This window comes from Suricata suricatta, chromosome 12 (genome assembly GCF_006229205.1).
Source record: "Suricata suricatta isolate VVHF042 chromosome 12, meerkat_22Aug2017_6uvM2_HiC, whole genome shotgun sequence".
Taxonomy (NCBI): Eukaryota; Metazoa; Chordata; class Mammalia; order Carnivora; family Herpestidae; genus Suricata; species Suricata suricatta.
This window is the reverse complement of record NC_043711.1, coordinates 72,369,321-72,387,927: the sequence shown is the minus strand read 5'-3', so window position 1 is coordinate 72,387,927 and position 18,607 is coordinate 72,369,321. Positions and strand designations below refer to the sequence as shown.

Here is an 18,607-nt window from a genome sequence, read left to right as displayed (position 1 = left end):
GTCCATCCACTTTCCTACAAATGCCCATATTTCATTCTTCCTCATTGCCATATAGTACTCCATTGTATGTGTGTATATATATATATATATATATATATATATATATATATATATATACACACACCACATCGTCTTGATCCATTCATCAGTTGATGGACATTTAGGCTCTTTCCATGATTTGGCTATTGTAGAAAGTGCCACTATGAACATAGGGGTACATGTGCTCCTATGCATCAGCACTTCTGTATTCCTTGGGTGAATCCCTAGCAGTGCTATTGCTGGGTCATAGGGGAGTTCTAGTGATAGTTTTTTGATGAACCTCCACGCTTTTCCAGAGTGGCTGCACCAGTTTACATTCCCCCCAACAGTGTAGGAGGGTGCCCATTTCTCCACATCCTCGCCAGCATCTATAGTCTCTTGATTTGTTTATTTTAGCGACTCTGACCAGTGTGAAGTGGTATCTCAGTGTGGTTTTGATTTGAATTTCCCTGATGATGAGTGACGCTGGATGCTCAGGAATGTTTAAAGTACAAGATGCTTTTATGATACACTAAAATACCAGCTAACCCAATGCAGAGAATTAATGAAATTGACATTCACATTTCTTTGTTGTTTATCAGTCTTGCATCCAACCTTCTCCCATGTCAGTGCATACTTGTATTGTTTCTTTTGTTTTTAAAGCTCCCTTTACCATATCCTGCTTGTAAGAGTTGCATCTTTTCTCCTGCCAGGCAAAGACTGTTAAGAGAGTCGTAGGGGAGTTTTTGAGTGGTTCAGACTGAATTCAGTAAGATAGAGAAGGCGTCGGCCAGTTGAACGCAAAGTGTCATACATCCAGGTTAATATAAACATTTCTGCTCCAGAGTGACATAGCAGACGTGCCCAGTGATACTTCTAAGAATGACAAGAAAGGAAAGGCCAACACTGCCAAAGCCAACGTGACCCCGCAGAGCAGCTCCGAGCTCAGACCAACCACCACGGCAGCCCTGGGGTCTGGAGTGGAAGCCAAGAAAGGTAAAGGGGGAGATGTTTGGGCTCCTTGTCTGTTCTGGAAATTTTAGAGTCTTTTTGAAGGGGCTTTTGTGAAGATTATTAGAGTTGCTAATTCTGCACATTTTGATTGCCCTGTAAAAGCCCAGAGCAGCATGCTTCTTGCAGATTGGACTGACTGCTTGGTCTTCCTGAGTGTTTAACCAGGAGGCAACATTTATATCTCATCTCCTAGATCCCCTGCACCTTGGAACCCTGGGTACAATATCCATTGTCTTGGGAAATGTTTAAATTCTGTCTCCTTGATGAAAAGAATTTCCACACAATGAACTTGACTGACTCATCCCCATGTTCTTCTGCCTTCTAGACAGGCAGTGGGCTCATGAACCGACAGAATCATCATGTTCTGGTATTTCTAGATTGCCTGATTGGCAGTTTGCCCCCATGGGTAGATGTTTAGCATCCATGATTATTTGTGAAATTATCAGATGGGCATTTGAAGGCCAATTCTATATGGTTACCTGCGTGTGAAATAAGATATCCTAAGAGGTGTCACCACAAAGAATGATGTGCCCCATGTGCTAATATTCAACCGGTATGTAGGGACACAACCATATTGGTTATTTAAAGTTGATTTCCATGCTTACTGGCTGGACTTTATTCTGATTGGATGGTGCCCATCTCACACTGGTAGTTAAACATTTTGAATGTCCTCCTTGATCATGAATCATTTACTAAACTCACTCTTCTTTCTGTGATAAGAATTTTTTTTGAATGGTTTTTTACTCAGTATGTATATTTCCCACTTATGTGTGAATTTACGGTGCTCAATGTTAGGAAATCAAGTTGTTTGTACACTTAAATACACGCAGTGCTACAGTTAAGGTAAGAAATGACAGGCTTTTCCAAACCAAGGCAGCATAGTAATTTAGCAGGAAACTAAGAGTGCATGGAGCTTTGTGTAACAAATTAGAAAATGAGACTTCACAAAAGTAGCCCAAATTGTACTTTGCCTGCAGCTGTTTGTCTGTTCTTCCCCTGGAGAAATGAGCAAGCTCAGGATGCAGGCTTTGGGCATTCCATGCCAGTACTGGTCATTATTAACATTAGCCAGTCAAACAGAGAGACAGTAGAAAATGGGAGAGCTTTTATTTAAAGTGCTTGTATCATGCCCCCTAGTACATAAAGAAATTAGTAAGTATAGTAAGTCAAGTGGCCTGAAAAATTGTAGTGTGACCAGCTTACAGAAGACAAAAGCAATCCTAGTTCTAGAAGGGAACATGCCTGTGTTTAGAACTCGCTCACCCCTGGTTCCAAACAAGATTTGAGGGAGCCAAGCATCTCTCATTTCCAGTCCAGTCTCCTCAACAGGCACCCTGAGAAAGAGGGTCTACATGCTGTTTCCTTCTGAAAGGAAAATTATTTATTCATGAAAATTGGAAACCTACTCAAGTGACATTACCAGGTTCTGTGAGAAATGCCTTCACACCTTCAGGAGGTAATGTAGGACAGCATCCCACACAAGAACCAGGCCAGGCAAGTAGTTTATTTGGGGGGTACAGTGTACACAGGTAGGGGCTTGGGGAGGTGACACAAGGTCGAGAAGGTAGCCAGTAATCAAGGTGCTCAGGCTGCATTGAGCCACCTGAAGCTCGGTGCCCCTGGAAACACTCTGAGGGCTGGTGTTGGACACTCACCTCAGAGGCATCCTTCTGGACGGGCAGGGAAGTGTATACTTGGACTACAGTCAGCCTTTTGTTGAGAGCCACTGCAGGAGGGATCAATTCCCTAATGATTCTAGATTGACCCAAGGATGGTAAAGCATATTTTGGAGGGAGAGTCCTCAGGTAACTTCCTCAGGCATGGAAATGCAGGTGCTGGCAGTTGGAAGTCAACCAGAGTGGCCTGGTGGGAGAGAGAGCAGGGTGTACAGTCTGAGCCTGCGGAATTTGCTGCCCACATCTATGGAGGTGAGAAAGTTCTAATGGTTTCTCTTAGACACACAGCCAGACAGCAGTAACTGCCTAGTGTTTAATTTCCTCTTTAGGAATAAGGAATTAAGAAAACTAAACTAGTTGACCTACAAATTACAGCTTGGGAGAAAACAAGTTATTTTTAAGCTTTGTTAAGAAGAACAAAAACTTTACGTAGTGAACCTTCATTTAGCCAAAATCTTTGGAGCCCAAAGTATAGTATGGTTACATGCACACCAGGGAAGCTTGTAGAGCTGCACTGGCCAGTGCAGTAGCCACCCACCACATGTGGCTATCTAAATTTAAACTTAAAAATTAACCCTTGGGGCACCTGCGTGGCTCAGTCAGTTGAGTGTCCAACTTCAGCTCAGGTCATGGTCTCGTGGTCCATGTGTTCAAGCCCAACGTTGGGCTCCGTGCTGACAACTCAGAGCCTGGAGCCTGCTTTGGAGCTTTGGATCCTCTCTCTCTCTCTCTCTCTCTCTCTCTCTCTCTCTGCCCCTCTCCTGCTCCTATTCTCTCTCTGTCTCTCAAAAGTGAACAAACATTTTAAAAAATTAAACAAAAAAAATTAACCCTTGAACTCCTCACCTGCACTAGCCACATTTCAGGTAGCTAGTGGCTCTTCGTCATTGGACAGCTGATAGATATGGAACATGGCCACTGTTGCCAAAAGTTCTACTAGACCCACTTCTGTAGGCTGACAGAGAGAACTGCACATGGACCCATCCTGGTTCTGTGGAGTGTGGGTTTTTCCTGGCTAAGTCGTTTATAGAAACTATGATCTTTACAAGTTGTTTCTGTCTTTCTCAAAAAAATGCAAAAGCCAAGTTCATGTTTCCATAGGTTTCTGTTCATCAAGATTGACTTTAACCAAGACCAAAAAAGAAGTCTCACTGGACTAGTTCAACTCTTTACATTTGTTAGCTCTCTGGAGGACCTTGCATGGACTGCAATACTCTGTTCATTTTACAGAAGAGAACAAAGCTGGGAAGCCAGGATTCACTGCCTCCCACTCTCGACAGTAAAGCAGGGAGTTAGCTTATATGTCAGACATAGGAGATCAGGGAGTAACCCCATGTTCCTGGGACACCCTTGTCATAAATGTTATAGGTCACAGGATTGATTCCTCCTAGCCAGGACTCCTTTTCCCACCCTCCTACCCTCACATGGGTTTTGCACATCTTCTTAAAATAAATAAAACTGAAAAACAGAAGCCTGGGACTCGGTCCTATCCTATGAATATCTCATACCTAGTTTTGGGGATTCTAATGGAAATCAGTTACAGTATAGGACACACATTCATTCATTTGTCTAAGATGAAAAATCTGCAGTCAAACAAAATGTTTGGGGATTCTTCTACAACTGTGGTTGCCATGACGACACCTGGCCTAGCATCACTCCAGTAACAGGGTAATTTAGTATGTTACTCCAAGTCCTCATGACTGCATCCTGTATTAAAATGGTTCGAATTCAGAATTTCCTATATGTTGAAGGCATGGCTGCACTCCATAGCATATTGCTTCAAAATTAGATTTGGTAAAAGCTGGGGAAAAAAATGTCTTGTTCTTTGATGATGATCAGGTGAGAAAAGAGCTGGGAGGTAGTTGACTGGTACGTACAGGGATGAAAGTAGTGTAAATAGATGCTGTGGTGCCTGATCAGATGTCCTTTGTGGGTTTGGCACCCCGACCCCCCAGCTGCTATGTGTGTTGGGTGATTTCAAATCACAACTGCAACCCTCTCAGAGGATCACCCTCTCAGACTGTGGGGGACCCCTTGTCTGGAAATGCCTGGAAGGTTTTGTCCAACCTCTGAAGCCATTGGCTGACTATTAGGGTGCTGTCTTCCTACCTCGAAGTAGAACAACTCCAGAGGGCCATGTATCCTAAAGAGCCCTCTGAAGGTCAGACTGAGGTTGGATTTCTGCTAGAAATACACCCTACCTTCTTCCTCCACCCTGTTCTGCTTCTCTTGCTGCCCTAAGGGTTTCTCCTGAGCGCCTTTGCTCAGTATGTCGTGCGCGCACGGAACCAGCTCAGGCTCTGCTTGTCAGGAACCTGAACTAAGACGATAAGCTTGCCAATTGTCTAGCTAATTGCTTTGTAATAAGAAATTAAGATGCTTATATCCGTAACATTACACGTAAAGCTGCTTCCCAGTCTTTAGATGAGATTTCAAAATGATGAATTTTATATTATGAGTTATTCTCTTTAATTCTTAATATACACAGTGCTTTAATTTTTTTTAAGGTATTGAACTTATCCCTCAAGTGAGGATAGAAGATTTAAAGCAGATGAAGGTAAATTTGCTCATTTTACAAGCACTCTTCTATTACGCATACCAGATATGTTCATCGTGGCTACAAAAAATTGATTTTGTACCCTCTTTGCTTCTTTCACAGGCTTACTTGAAGCACTTAAAGAAACAACAGAAGGAGCTAAATTCTTTAAAGAAGAAACATGCTAAGGTACATTGTACTGAGTGTGTGTGCGTGTGTGTGTGATTTCGTTTGCCGGTCTGTCCTGACTTTTAGCTCTCAGATGAAAACCTCAAGCTATTATTTTGCATGATGGAGCAGTGATTTCTTCACAGGCAAAAACATGGCTTAGAAACTGACACCAACCAACTGGACAGTAGTGCCTTGATCTTAAATGAAGTTAAAAAAGAGAATCCATTTGAGATTGGTTGTCACTGATTTATACTCTACATTTCTAACAGTTACCTCAAAAGCATAACAAAGCTTCACCCATTTAAAAAATGGCTAATAATCACGGGGCGCCTTGGTGGCACAGTCGGTTGGGCATCTGACTCTTGATCTCAGCTCAGGTTATGATCTCCTAGTTGTTGAGTTTGAGCCCCACGTTGCCATCAGTGCGGAGCCTGCTTGGGATTCTGTCTCTCCTTCTCTCTGCCCCTCCCCCAGCCTGTGCCTGCTTGCTCTCTCACGTCCTCTCTGTCTGTCTCTCAAAATGAATAAACTTTAAAAATTGTTTAATAATCAGACTTTATCTAAAATAGTGGGCCTAAAGGCACCTGGGTGGCTCAGTTGGTTAAGTGTCTGACTTTGGCTCAGGTCATGTTCTCACAGTCCATGTGTCCAAGCCCTGCGTTGGTCTGTGCTGACAGCTCAGAGTCTAGAGACTGCTTCAGATTCTGTGTCTCCCTCTCTCTCTGCCCCTCCCCTGCTCACACTCTGTCTCTCAAAAATGAATAAATGTTAAAAAAATTTTAAATAGTGGGCCCTAGACAGACCCTTGAAAACCAGCTCAGTCTCCCCCTAGAAGCACCAAAATCCCCTGGGTCTCTGACATGTCATTTGCCACACACAGGGCACGGAGGGAGGTGCTAGCCAGCTATGACTTTCTTACCCACGGCTCCCAGAGAGAAGGCTTTTCTCACTTTCCCCATTATGTAAACTCTGCTCAGTGGCCTACTTCTGAAATAGAGTTGTTTTTCCTCTTTGCCCATAAGAAGAGGGTTTTTTTGACAGTGATCGTGAGGAATTCTAAGAGCTGGTTGCAAATTTAAGAGAAGAGCAACAGCTGGCCTCAAGAGCTCTCGTGTGGGTCGAACACTTCCCAGCACTCCGGTGTCATCCTGCTCCCAGTCACTCCTCCCAGAGAAAGGAGGAAAACACGATACCTCTTTCCTTCTAAGATGGATCGTGACAACCACTGGGGCTGGAAGGTAATTTGTGCATTCATCCACTAAGGGCAGCCAGAGCAAGAGAAGCTTAATTTCTTAGCTTGAAAGGACTTCAGAGTTCTTTTAAACTCATCTTGAGGTCCACCTCTCTGTTCTGTGACTCAGACCTCGAACCGAGGCATATCCTGTAGAGCTGGACTTTAATAATATATCTCTGAATCACTCCAGATAGTAAAAGTGCAGAGCTCGTGAGGCACCTGGGTGGCTCAGGCAGTTAAGCATCCTACTTTTGTTTTCAGCTCAGGTCATGATCTCGTGGTTTGTGAGTTCGAGCCCTGCATTGGGCTCTGCACAGGCAGTACAGAACCAGCTTGGGATTCTCTCTCTCTCTCCCTCTCTATCTGTCCCTCCCCGTGCTCGTGTGTGCAAGCTCTCGCTCTCTTTCATGCGCGAGCACTCTCTCTCTCTCTCAAAATAATCATTTTTAAACTTTTTAAAATTTTTTAATGCAGAGCTTGTGGCCTAGATTTAAGTTTGTGCTTCTTTGAGAAACTCAGCTGCTAATGAGTCTCATTTGCTTACTTTGAACACACCTTTTATAATTCACCACATAATCTACATTTGTTAAAAATGCATTTCAGGGGTGCTTGGGTGGCTCGGTTGAGCATCTGACTCTTGATTTTGGCTCAGGTCATGATTCCAGAGTCGTTGGATCGAGCCCTGTGTTAGGCTCTGTGCTCAGTGTGGAGCCTGCTTGGGATTCTCTCTCTCTCTCTGCCCCTTCCCCTGCTTGAGCTTTCTCTTACCCTCTAAAATTAAAAAATGAAGTTCATCTATTTTAACTGTCTAAGAGTTTTGCAAATAATTTCAAATAATTAGAGCTTCCTGTCTATAAATCTCCTGTAATTTTTCAGTCTATACTATTTTACTAGTATTTTCCATGGTCTCATCTGAACTACCTTCTGAGATGAAGGATTTCCATGAATACCTACTAGCCTAATATATACTGAGGACCACTCTGCGAACATACTTGTCTTTAAATCTGAAAAAGGAAAAACCAGTAAAGGAGGGGGGAAGGATAGGTATCTCTTTCCATTCAACACTTAGTGCCTCATCTCCATTTGAACTTGCTTATGCTAACACTGATTTTTCTGTCAGTACTTTCAAATGGTAAAGCTAGCTAACTTATATTGAAGTTTACCTAAGCACTTACTTGTAGGCATTCCTGTAACAATTATATAAAGGAGTACTATATTAATTTTGATCAGGAGTTCTGAATAGAAGTTCTCCTATTTTTCCAAATAATGAAGTACTGCCAAATGTACTGACCTAAAACATCAGCCGTTTATTAGCTCATGATTTTGTGGGTCAGCCGTTGGGGCTGCTTCGGCTGGATGATCAGCTGGGTTCACTCCTGCATCTGGTGTCACGGGCCAGTTTGGCTGGGAGTGGGGGGCACTGGCTGATTTAGGAGGGCCTCTGCTGAGCCACTTCCTCTCTACCTTATGTGGCCTCTCACCTTCAGCCTGGCTGTGATTCACTTGGTAAGAGGCCAAGCAGAAGCACACAAGGTTTGTTGAAGCCTCAGCTCAGAATGACACATAATCCCTTCCGTCTCGTTCTCCTGGCTAAAGCAAGTCGTGAGGCAGATCCAGATTCAGGGACTGGGAATTCTACTTCTTGGTAAGAGGAGCCACAAAGTCAAATTACAAAGTGGGGGTAAAGGAGGTAGATGCAGAGAGAGAAAGAATTAGGGCCATTTTTGTAAACCATCTACCAAGCATTTGTCAGAGGAGATAATTTACATTTAACGCAGCTTTACTAGATGACCTAGCCAGTATGTGAATTAAAATTCTGACTCCCGAACTCAGGTCCCTTTTTTTTGTTTCTAAGTCTTTTTGAGTATCGTTGGCCTATAATGTTAAATTAGTTCCAGGAGTGCAAGGTAGGGATTTGACAAGTTTATATGCTGGGCTGTGCTCACGACAAGTTGAACTGCATCTGTCACCATACAAGGCTATTACTGTACCGTTGAGTGTACTCCTTCTGCTGTACTTTATATTCCTGTGACCTGTTCATTCAATCTCTCACTCCCACTCACCCGCTTTGCTCATCCCCCCAACCCTGTCCTCTCTGGCAACCATCAGTCTGTATTTATAGGTCTCATTCTGCTTTTTGTTTCTTTACTCATTTGCTTTTTTTTTCGTGTTTGTTTATTTTTGAAAGAGAGAGTGAGAGCAGGGGAAGGACAGAGAGAGAGGCAGACATAAAATCCGAAGCAGGCTCTAGGCTCCAAGCTGTTAGCACAGAGCCCAGTGCAGGGCTCAAATTCACCAATCCTGAGACTGTGACTGAGTCAAAGTTGGAGGCTTAACCAACTGAGCCACCAGGCGCCCCTGTTTTTGGTGTTTTTAGATCCCATATAAGTGAAACCATGCGGTATTTTTCTTTCTCTGACTTATTTCACTTAGCATAATACCCTCTAGGTTCATCCATGTTGTTGCAAATGGCATGATCTCATCTTTTTATGGCTGCATAATATTCCATCATACATACATACTTATACACATACATATGCATACACACACACACACACACACACACACACACACACACACACACAGAGTAACTCACCCTTCATCTTCCTTATCTGTCAATCAGTGGACACCTGCATTGCTTTCATATCTTGACTATTGTAACTACAGAGATGTATACATATTTCATATTTTTTCATTTGTGTTTTGAGTTAATACCCAGTAGTAGAACTCAAGTGCTTAACCACTCTACTGCATCACCTCTGAGTTTCCACACATTGATTTTTCTTTCTCACATCTTCTTGATGGTCTTAGTAAAAGGTTTTTAAAAGCCCTCATGATTCTATAAGGGCACAAATATCTTGGCTTCCTTTGGAACTATTTATTCAGCATATGATCCTTAGGCCAAGAGTTGGAGGCTTTATAAAACATGCATATCCTTGCATCTTGAGACTTCATTATCATCACCAAGAAGAGCTCTAGAAAGTAAATAAGCTCCATTCCTGCACACATTACATTTTGAGAATTGTTTCTTTAGGAATATTATTTGGCACACTTGACTGTCCCTTGACCCCTAGTGACCCCCCTATTTGCCTCCAAGCTGTAGACCAGTCCTCCTAAAAAAAAAAACAAAATTTTGACCTGTTCTCAAGCAATAGTGAGAATAAATACCCACACCCTTTCTGTGAAACAACTTCTAAACTCTTTTGAACTGTTTTGAAGCCACCTAAGATGGGGCTAATATTTGCTGCCCTAAGGCCTTATTAAGCAACTACTAAGGAGGAAACTTGGCCCAGGGTGTACCCTCCCAACCACAGCATCCGTGCGTCAACCTTGGCGGTTGGCAGCTAAGAACAGACTCCTGCCTAGTCCATGTTATTACTGCAGGGCACTCTCTGCTCTTACACATCAATTTAGGTAAATAATGCCACTTCTTAGACCTATAGGGAAGCAGAGAACCCATGAGCTAAGTTCCAGTGGCTTAAGACACAAATGTATTATGCAGAAGAAATCTTATTTTTGACCTTGAAGGGTAGCCACGGGACGGAAAACAAATTCTGGTGTAGGAGGATCTATCACTTGCAAGAGAGCCATAGAAATAAGTGTGTGAGCTGCTTATAGGATGCTAAGAAGAAAAGTCAGGGATAATGACCATTTGAACCGCAAATGAGATCAGGATGCTAGCTAACATGCCTAGATTTTGGAAAATGGCAGGGGTCAATGGCCTCTGTGGGTACAACTGGAAATCAGACTTTAATATGTCTCTCACTTTCTAGAACCACCTCTTCAATTTGAAATGGAAACTAGGCGAATGGTTTCCAAATGTCCATTAGATGAGACACAGCAAAAACGGAACTAAGCAATAGTAATTTCCCCTAATGCATGACTCACTAGAGTCCTGAAATAGGGTTTCTTTCATTAAGAAGTGGGCATACTTTTCAATTGTCTGATGCAGTCAAATCTTTAGAGCGAATAAAACTCAAAGTTGGCTAAGGATCCCCAATAACATGTTAGAGAAATAATTATAAATATTATTTAACATAAATGCCTATAGGGACCAAATAAGAAAGAAGTTGGCCAGATACAGAAAACAGAAGAGCATTCATTCCCATTCAAGAGGCAAGTCAGACTAAACTCCCACCATTGGTGCCTTGAAAGTCCTTGGGCCAGCTTCATTCTCAAAAGAGGACACATAAAATCTGGAGTCTTAGATGAACTTCCAGATCTTTAAATATTGGCCCCTAATTCAATCTTCTTTCAAAACACCATGTGGGGTTGAGGAGTGGACTTAACATTTGTAGATTGGATGCATCCATTGGGCCACCCGTTTGCAGCATCACCATCAGATGAGTCAAAGGAAATGCCTGACAGGCTAACATTTGGCATTTCAGTAAAGCTAATAATGGAAAATTTGTTCTTTGCTCTACAAGCACTTTAGCTGATAACATCAAGATTGCTGTTAAACTCATCAATTGTAATTCTTAGTAAGACCTCAGTGCCAGAGGCTATGAAGTAAAAGTTATGAATGTTATGAAGTTGAAAGGGCCAGAGACACAGCAGCCACCCACGGAGGCAGCTTAGTGGTGACCTCAGAGTTACATGCTGAGCAAACATGATTTACTCCAATTTTCCAGCAAGATCTGTGGTGCAGTCATTCACGCCCACTGTCCCATCAGTCACAAGAATGAATTGCAGCAAAAGTTTTTCGTAAAAGTAGCTGAATGTACTCTTCACTCCAATAAGAAACATACAAATTCTGCTAAAAGCTGCACATGTACTCTTCCCAAAATATTCCAATTAAGATTGACTTTTCAGTGAACACATTTAATTTTGGTACTCTTGACCTGAATGAATGAAAAAATATGTATGCCTCTTCCATAACATGTCATTTAATTAATGACCAAAGAATGAAATCAATGATAGATTTGTTCTGAGTTAAAATGGACTGAGAGATCATTCCCCAGCTCCTCCATTTTATACTTTGGGAAGCTGAAGCTTGACCCCCAGTTACACAATGATCAGTAATTAGGACCCCATTCCTTTGTAAAAGGAGAAGTTGGTATCTAGAAACCAGATTACCCCCGGACACTTCCATGATCACTGCCTACCACAAAGGAATCATTTTGAGCACATAGAGAAACATGGAGATCATTTTTCAAGACCAAGTTTCTTGTTACTTGTATTAACTGTAATCATTACAATTCAGTATGCTTCTAGTTTTCATATTATTTCTGCATACATTAGGTAACTTTGCAGTTTATAACAAACCCATGAATTAGGTTGGGCAAGTGGATCTTGTTCAGTTTTCGAATAAATAAAGTGAGGGCTGGAAAGATTAGTAGGTGTTTCACAAGGCCGCTTGGCTACTCAACAGCTGAGCTAAGACCAGAATCCAAGTCCTCTTGCTGTTTTTTTAATTCATACAGTATTTACTGAACACCTGCTATGTACCAACCTTTGTGCCCTGCCCTCACAGAGCATAATCTTACCTACTGGAATCCATCAAGAACATCTTTCTGGCACAAACAGCCTCATTCCTTGTTATCTAATTGGGTGAATAAGATTCACCAGAATATTTCCTTAAGAAAGAGTCTGTCAACTTACTTCCAAGCCTCAAAGCCTCTCCTTTTTTTGTGCTGCACTAAGATATTTAAAGAAACAACCTTTTCCACTCTTCCTTTGATACTTGCAAGAAACAGGAAAGCATAGAGATCACATAGGGAAGATTTTTAATATGTTTGAATCTGCACTTGCATGGAGCTCCTTATTGATTTGCCCAGGAGGATTAACACCTGTACTGAACGGGCATAATGCCTTTCAGTCTTAAAAGGAAGACTAATAGTGGGGCATTTTGGTAGGCTTGTTTTGTCCACAACAATGCAAGATTAGTTAAATCCATTCAAGTAAGGCTACGTTAATGTGTTGATTCCTGAGGCAGCTGATTCAGTGTGGAGGGAAGGTTTATTGATTTAATTTTCTAATTGCTGTCCCTTATCCCAAGTCACACTGTCTATATTATCATGGATATTGAACAGCATAAACATAGAATATTTTTTTTTGAGAGGCAGAGAGAGACAGCATGAGCAGGGGAGGGTCAGAGAGAGAGGGAGACACAGAATCTGAAGCAGCCTCCAGGCTCTGAGCTAGCTGTCAGCACAGAGCCCAATGCGGGGCTCGAACCCACGAACTGTGAGATCATGACCTGAGCTGAAGCCGACGCTTAACCAACTAAGCCACCCAGGCGCCCCCAAAACATATAATATTTTTAATAAGGTATAGAAGGCATTTGAAATAGGATTGATATATTTACTTTTAGTCTTAACAACCCTGTGAAGTCAGCACTGCTCTCCCTGTTATAAAGATGAACAGATCGAGAGGCTTACTGACTTGCCCCAAGATTTGAAATGGGAGAACCCATGTTGAACTCAATGCCACATCGCAAAAACCCTGGCTGAAATGTGTTTATAACACAAAGTGCCCATACATTAAGAATGTGGCTGGATTCATGAGGTGTTCCAACCGTAGATTAAGCAAGATACTGTTATATATAATTCCCTGACCCCAAATCCACAGTAAGATACCATCACCTTGGACCACCCTGTTGTCCCCATTATCATTTCCTGTTCTGAGTACCTCCCCACCAAGCACCGCCCTCCTCCACAGCTTCTCCCAAAAGCATTTATCCAACTGGACAAGAATTCCAGAAACGTACACTAATGTGTTTCCTAAAAAATACATGTATAAACAAATTATAGATCAAGTCCTATGTTAATTGATGAACAGCCTTGGGAAGTTTAGGAAATCTTGGAAAAATTAAAAATCACTCCTTTTTGGGGCACCTGGGTGACTCAGTTGGTTGAGTGTCTGACTTCGGCTCAGGTCATGATCTCAAGTTCATGGGTTTGAGCCCCACATCGGGCTCTGTGTTGGCAGCTCAGAGCCTGGAGCCTGCTTCAGATTCTGTGTGTATCCCTCTCTTTCTGCCCCTCTCCTGCTCATGATCTGTCTCTCTCTCTCTCTGTCTCTCAAAAATAAATATCAGAAAAAAATTTTTTAATCACTTCTTTTATATTTTATGAAATCTTTTAAAGACATTTACAAATTAGGTTTCCTTAAAGTCTAGCATACTTTAGGAAGAAATTCTTCTAATTATATCACTTTAAAAAATAAGTAAAGGGGGGGCATGCCTGTCTGGTCAGTCAGTTGAGCGTGCAACTCTTGATTCAACTGAGCTCATGATTGCAGGTCCTGGGATGGAGCCCCATGATGGGCTCTCTGATGAGTGTAGAATCTGCTTAAGATTCTCTCTCCCTCTGCTCCCCCACTAATGCATGCATGTGTATGTGTGCTCACCTGAGTACTCACTCGCGCTCTCGCTCTCTCTCTCTCTCTCTCTCTCTCTCTCTCTCTCTCTCTTTCTCAAATAGTAAAAGGAAATATGACTGTGAGGTTATGGAACCTGACCAACGTCTGTCCCTTCCAGTCTTCAGTGCCACCCCATCTCTCTAGTTTCTCAAGAGTAAGACTAGGATATAACATCATGTCTCACTTAGAGGTGGACATCATTGATTGTACTGATTCCTTCTTTGTTTGGCCTGCTGAGAAGCTAAGGAAATCTGACTTCAGAAAAGTCACTGGCTGTGGCCAACTTATCAGGAAGAAAGAACATTTATGGAAAATCTCTTATTTTTCAAGTGTTGTAGCCCCAAGTTCAGTGATGACATGAAGCATCCAGAGAAATATTGTAAATCTCTGTAACACTGATGGCCACGATTCCTGGACACTGCATCCTCCTTATGAATGTATCTAGATGAAGAAGCTAGGGAAAGAACCCAGTGATGAGGATTTTAAGTCAGCTAACAGCGACAACCCCACTGGCAGTTCTCACTATTGAGTCATGGTATTTAAGACCTTCCAAAACATGCTGGATATCTAGAAGCCATGTCACATGTGAATAGTTAGCATGTGAAAGAGAGAAAATATGGCAACTGAACTTAGATATTTGAGGACCAATGTGTGGAAGGGTCTGTGGACTCCTCAGGTGTCTCAGCAGAACAGAGACGAGCGGGTAGAAGTCCTGTGAAGAACGTGGATGTGTAGAAAACAGGACTTCGGGCCCATTGGTCCTGGCTTGTGGCAGGCAGGGATGCCCTCTGAGGGAGGCCTGGTCATTAGGCGGAAGCTGCGGACTCCCTTGTTGAGGGTACCCCCATTTAGGAAGCTCTTGTGTTGGGTGGGAGGCTGGAGATCCTCCAGTTCTCAGAATTGGTTACTCCTTGATTTCTAAACCAAGATTCTGGGAAAGCTAAGGAAAATCGTGCCAGCCCATCATAGGCGAAGTTTATTAACCACCAGGAAGAGTCCAGCTTGTAACTTCAGATCCTCCTTCCTCAGGAGCACAGCACCATGCAGAAGCTGCATTGCACACAAGTTGACAAAATTGTGGCACAGTATGACAAAGAGAAGTCAACGCATGAGAAAATCCTAGAGAAGGCAATGAAGAAGAAGGGGTAATGGCTCTTTATTTCCTTCTGGAGGCTTTTCACCTTTTTATATTTTGTCTTTTTCCATAGTGAAGCTGACTGTTTAGGCCAAGGAAGAACTTGGTCTTGACTTTGTGTTCATCTTTAAGACTTTTTCCTGGGAAGTAAGAGATTCATTCAGCTGAAGGCAGGGATTGAACTGGAAAAGAAGAACTTCATTCACGTTCGATAGCCATTGGTTGATTGAAACAGTAATTACATATCTCATGTTTTCCACTCAGATGGAAAACTCAGGTATCTTTAAGGTGAATGGGAGGAAAAAGGAAAGACCAGCTAAAGTTGGGAGAATTTGAAATTACAGATACCATTTGGCATTGCCATAAAATAAATAATAAGGTTGATCCACTCGTGGAGACAAAAATGCAATCTTGGTTTTTAATATTACAAGGCTCTTCAGCTCTTTTCACCACATATGACTGTTAAAGAAAACCTATCATATCATTATATTTATGTCATATGACAGATAGAAAACCTATTATATCATTATATTTATGTCATATGACAGATAGAAAACCTATCATATAAAGGATTTTGTCTAGAATTAAGCCCAGGAGAGGCTTCTTTAACACAGCAAGCTCACCAAATAGACTAAAGAGGAAGCGTATTCCATGCCAGCCCTCGAGAGGGAACAGGTTCGATGAGAGTCCTAGCATTTTTAGAATAGCGCTTCTCTCTGAGACATTCTTGGTAATATCATGAAGCGTTCTGACTTAGGCTGTAATACATCAGAGCGTGTATGCTGAAGACAAGCTCAGGCCCTGTTCTGGATTCAGCAATGCTATCGATATCCCAAAAGGAAAAAATAATCACTGAAATAAGCAGTAATGGCTGCTGGGAAGATGCTTTGTATATATTTCCTCCTCACAATAGAATAAGAAGCCAAAATTGCCCCACAATGCCAAGAAATGCTATTTTCTGCCTTGCTGGCATGTGTAAAAGACAAAAATCTGGCTTTACAACCAGAAAGAGCTTAAAAATTCACTTCAAGGCTGAGGACCTATTTTCTAGTTTTTATCTCAAATAATATTTTATTGAATAAATGAAAAATAGCCTAAAGAAAAGCAGGAACCAAAACGGAAACTCTGACAACATCCCCTTAACAATGAAATCATTGTTAGGTCTGAAGTGTCTCTTTGTGTAGTGGCTGAATGGAGTAATCATGATGTGGATATTTTGTAAGGTGTACATCTATTACTAGAAATACTCATGCTGCCCAATGAGCCATGGCCTCCCATGTTTGATGAACAAATTGTCTTCATTAGAAAGCTTTGGAGCAAAGGCTCATGGAAATGGGAAGATATCTAACATTGGCACTCATTTGTGATTTTTCCATTTTCAGGGGAAGTAATTGTCTGGAAATGAAAAAAGAAACAGAAATTAAAATTCAGACACTGACATCAGATCACAAATCTAAGGTAAGAAAATGCCTATCTTTGCAAAAGGTACTTTATAATTTTTTAAAAGCCCTGTCCAGTATAAATCAGAAATAGCAGTAACTTGGGGCTAGTCTGGGAAGTCCAGGGATCTCAGCATTCACATCTGTTCCATACTCACTGGCTTTGAGAGAGCCCTTTCATGGAATACTTTTTCCTTCATTTGTAGAAATAAGCATTTCTATGTATCTTTGTTGTCTGTTTCAGAGGCATCTAGTGAAACAGTACATTGACTAAAAGGAAATACTGTATAAAATACAGAGCATGCTTCTCTATAGAAGTAACACTAAGCGTATAACAAAAGGGGCGCTAGGTGGCTCAGTCAGTGAAGCGTCTGACTTTGGCTCAGGTCATGATCTCATGGTTCATGAGTTTGAGCCCTGCGTCGGGATCACCTTGGTGTTATACATTTTGTGTCCACTCTACCATGAAGTTACACAGGCAGTAAGCCATGTGTCTTGGAGAGTAGTTCTTCACTCTCTTTCTATCTTCTTAACTAGAATGTTTGATAATTAATGTCTGTGCCACATGTCATGATTTTTAGAAGCTTTGCACAAATAGGAAAGTAGGAGTTTTTGCATGATATCAGTTAGGTTTTGCTGCATAACAAACCCTGTCAAAATGTAGTAGCTCAAGACAACTACCAGTTATTAGCTTGCCATTCAGAGAGTCAGGATTTGGGCTGTACTCAGTTGAGTAGTTCTACTGATGGTGACTAGGTTCACTCATGTGCTGCTGACAGCTGGGCTTGATGGCTCTACTCAGATACCTGGTGGCTAGCTGGCTGCTGGTTGCATTTTCCAACATGACTTCTCGTTCCAGCAGGCTAGCACAGGCTCTGTCACAAGGTAGCCTCAGAGTTCCAGATGGCAGAAAGGGGAGCATTTTACAAGCTTCCTCTTGCACCCCATTTGCTACTGCCTCATGGCTGAGGCAAGTCACAACATAGCCAGATTCCAGGAGGTGGGGAAATGGGCTCTCGCTCTTGATGAGGGAAGGGACAAAACCACATTACAAAGAGTGCAGATGTGGGGAGGGGAGGACTTTCTACCCCGGCATCTGTTAAGGTGGACACAGGCTCATAATCCAGGGATAAAAGCACCCAGAGCTCTCCTTTCAGACCTGTGGACATGAAGGTCTGGAGTGGCCATAAACCTGGAAAGGCATGAGGAGATAGAGAGAATCTGATAGAATCGGTAACAGAGCCCATAGCCTGGACAAAAGGGAGCATGGACATGTTAGGGAGTGAAATCAGAGGTCATGGCTCAATATTTAGACCCAAGATGATCGATTATTTTAATAAGCTACGATCCCCTGATTCCTATGGATTAATACATATTTTCTGATTGTAAGAGTATACTGATTCACCAACTAAATTGGAGGGATTTGAAATGGAGGACTGATGTTGTGTTTGCAGTTCATACCTGATCTGTGAGAGTTCTGCGCAGCACCATCCCCTCTTCCCCACACAGGTCAAAGAGATAGTGGCCCAGCACACAAAGGAGTGGTCAGAAATGATCAACACCCACAGTGCTGAGGAGCAAGAGATCCGGGACCTGCACCTCAGCCAGCAGTGCGAGCTCCTGAGAAAGCTGCTGATCAATGCCCACGAGCAGCAGACCCAGCAGCTGAAACTGTCCCATGACAGGTAGGCAAGTGAGCCTTCTCCAGAGTGAGCTCCTAATTTCGTAATAGGACTGACTGTATGTATAAGCCAAGGTAGGAAAAAGATCAACTTGACCTGTGATCCTGAGCTATGACATGTATCATGTCATACAGTTGAGATGAGATAGGAACAGTAGGGAATGGCCTCTGCCATCAAAGTGCTTGTGAGTGTTGGCAAGGTCGGGGCACCTGGGTGGCTCAGTCGGTTAAGTGTCTGACTTTGGCTCTGGTCATGATCTCCCAGTTCATGGGTTTGAGCCCCGCATTGGGCTCTATGCTGATTGCTCAGAGCCTAGAGCCTACTTCAGATTCTGTATCTC

The 18,607-nt window shown here is 42.4% G+C and overlaps 1 protein-coding gene across 2 annotated transcripts in view; it reads left to right on the top strand.

The window, feature by feature from the left end:
- PLCB4 (phospholipase C beta 4) overlaps positions 1-18,607 on the top strand; it is a 402,177-nt gene that overhangs the window by 368,701 nt on the left and 14,869 nt on the right. For both annotated transcript variants that reach the window (XM_029917446.1, XM_029917447.1), the window contains 6 exons: positions 864-1,014; positions 5,216-5,265; positions 5,368-5,433; positions 15,041-15,156; positions 16,529-16,604; positions 18,095-18,270. In XM_029917446.1, coding sequence (XP_029773306.1) covers positions 864-1,014; positions 5,216-5,265; positions 5,368-5,433; positions 15,041-15,156; positions 16,529-16,604; positions 18,095-18,270 — 635 coding nt within the window. The remainder of the gene's footprint in view (positions 1-863; positions 1,015-5,215; positions 5,266-5,367; positions 5,434-15,040; positions 15,157-16,528; positions 16,605-18,094; positions 18,271-18,607) is intronic.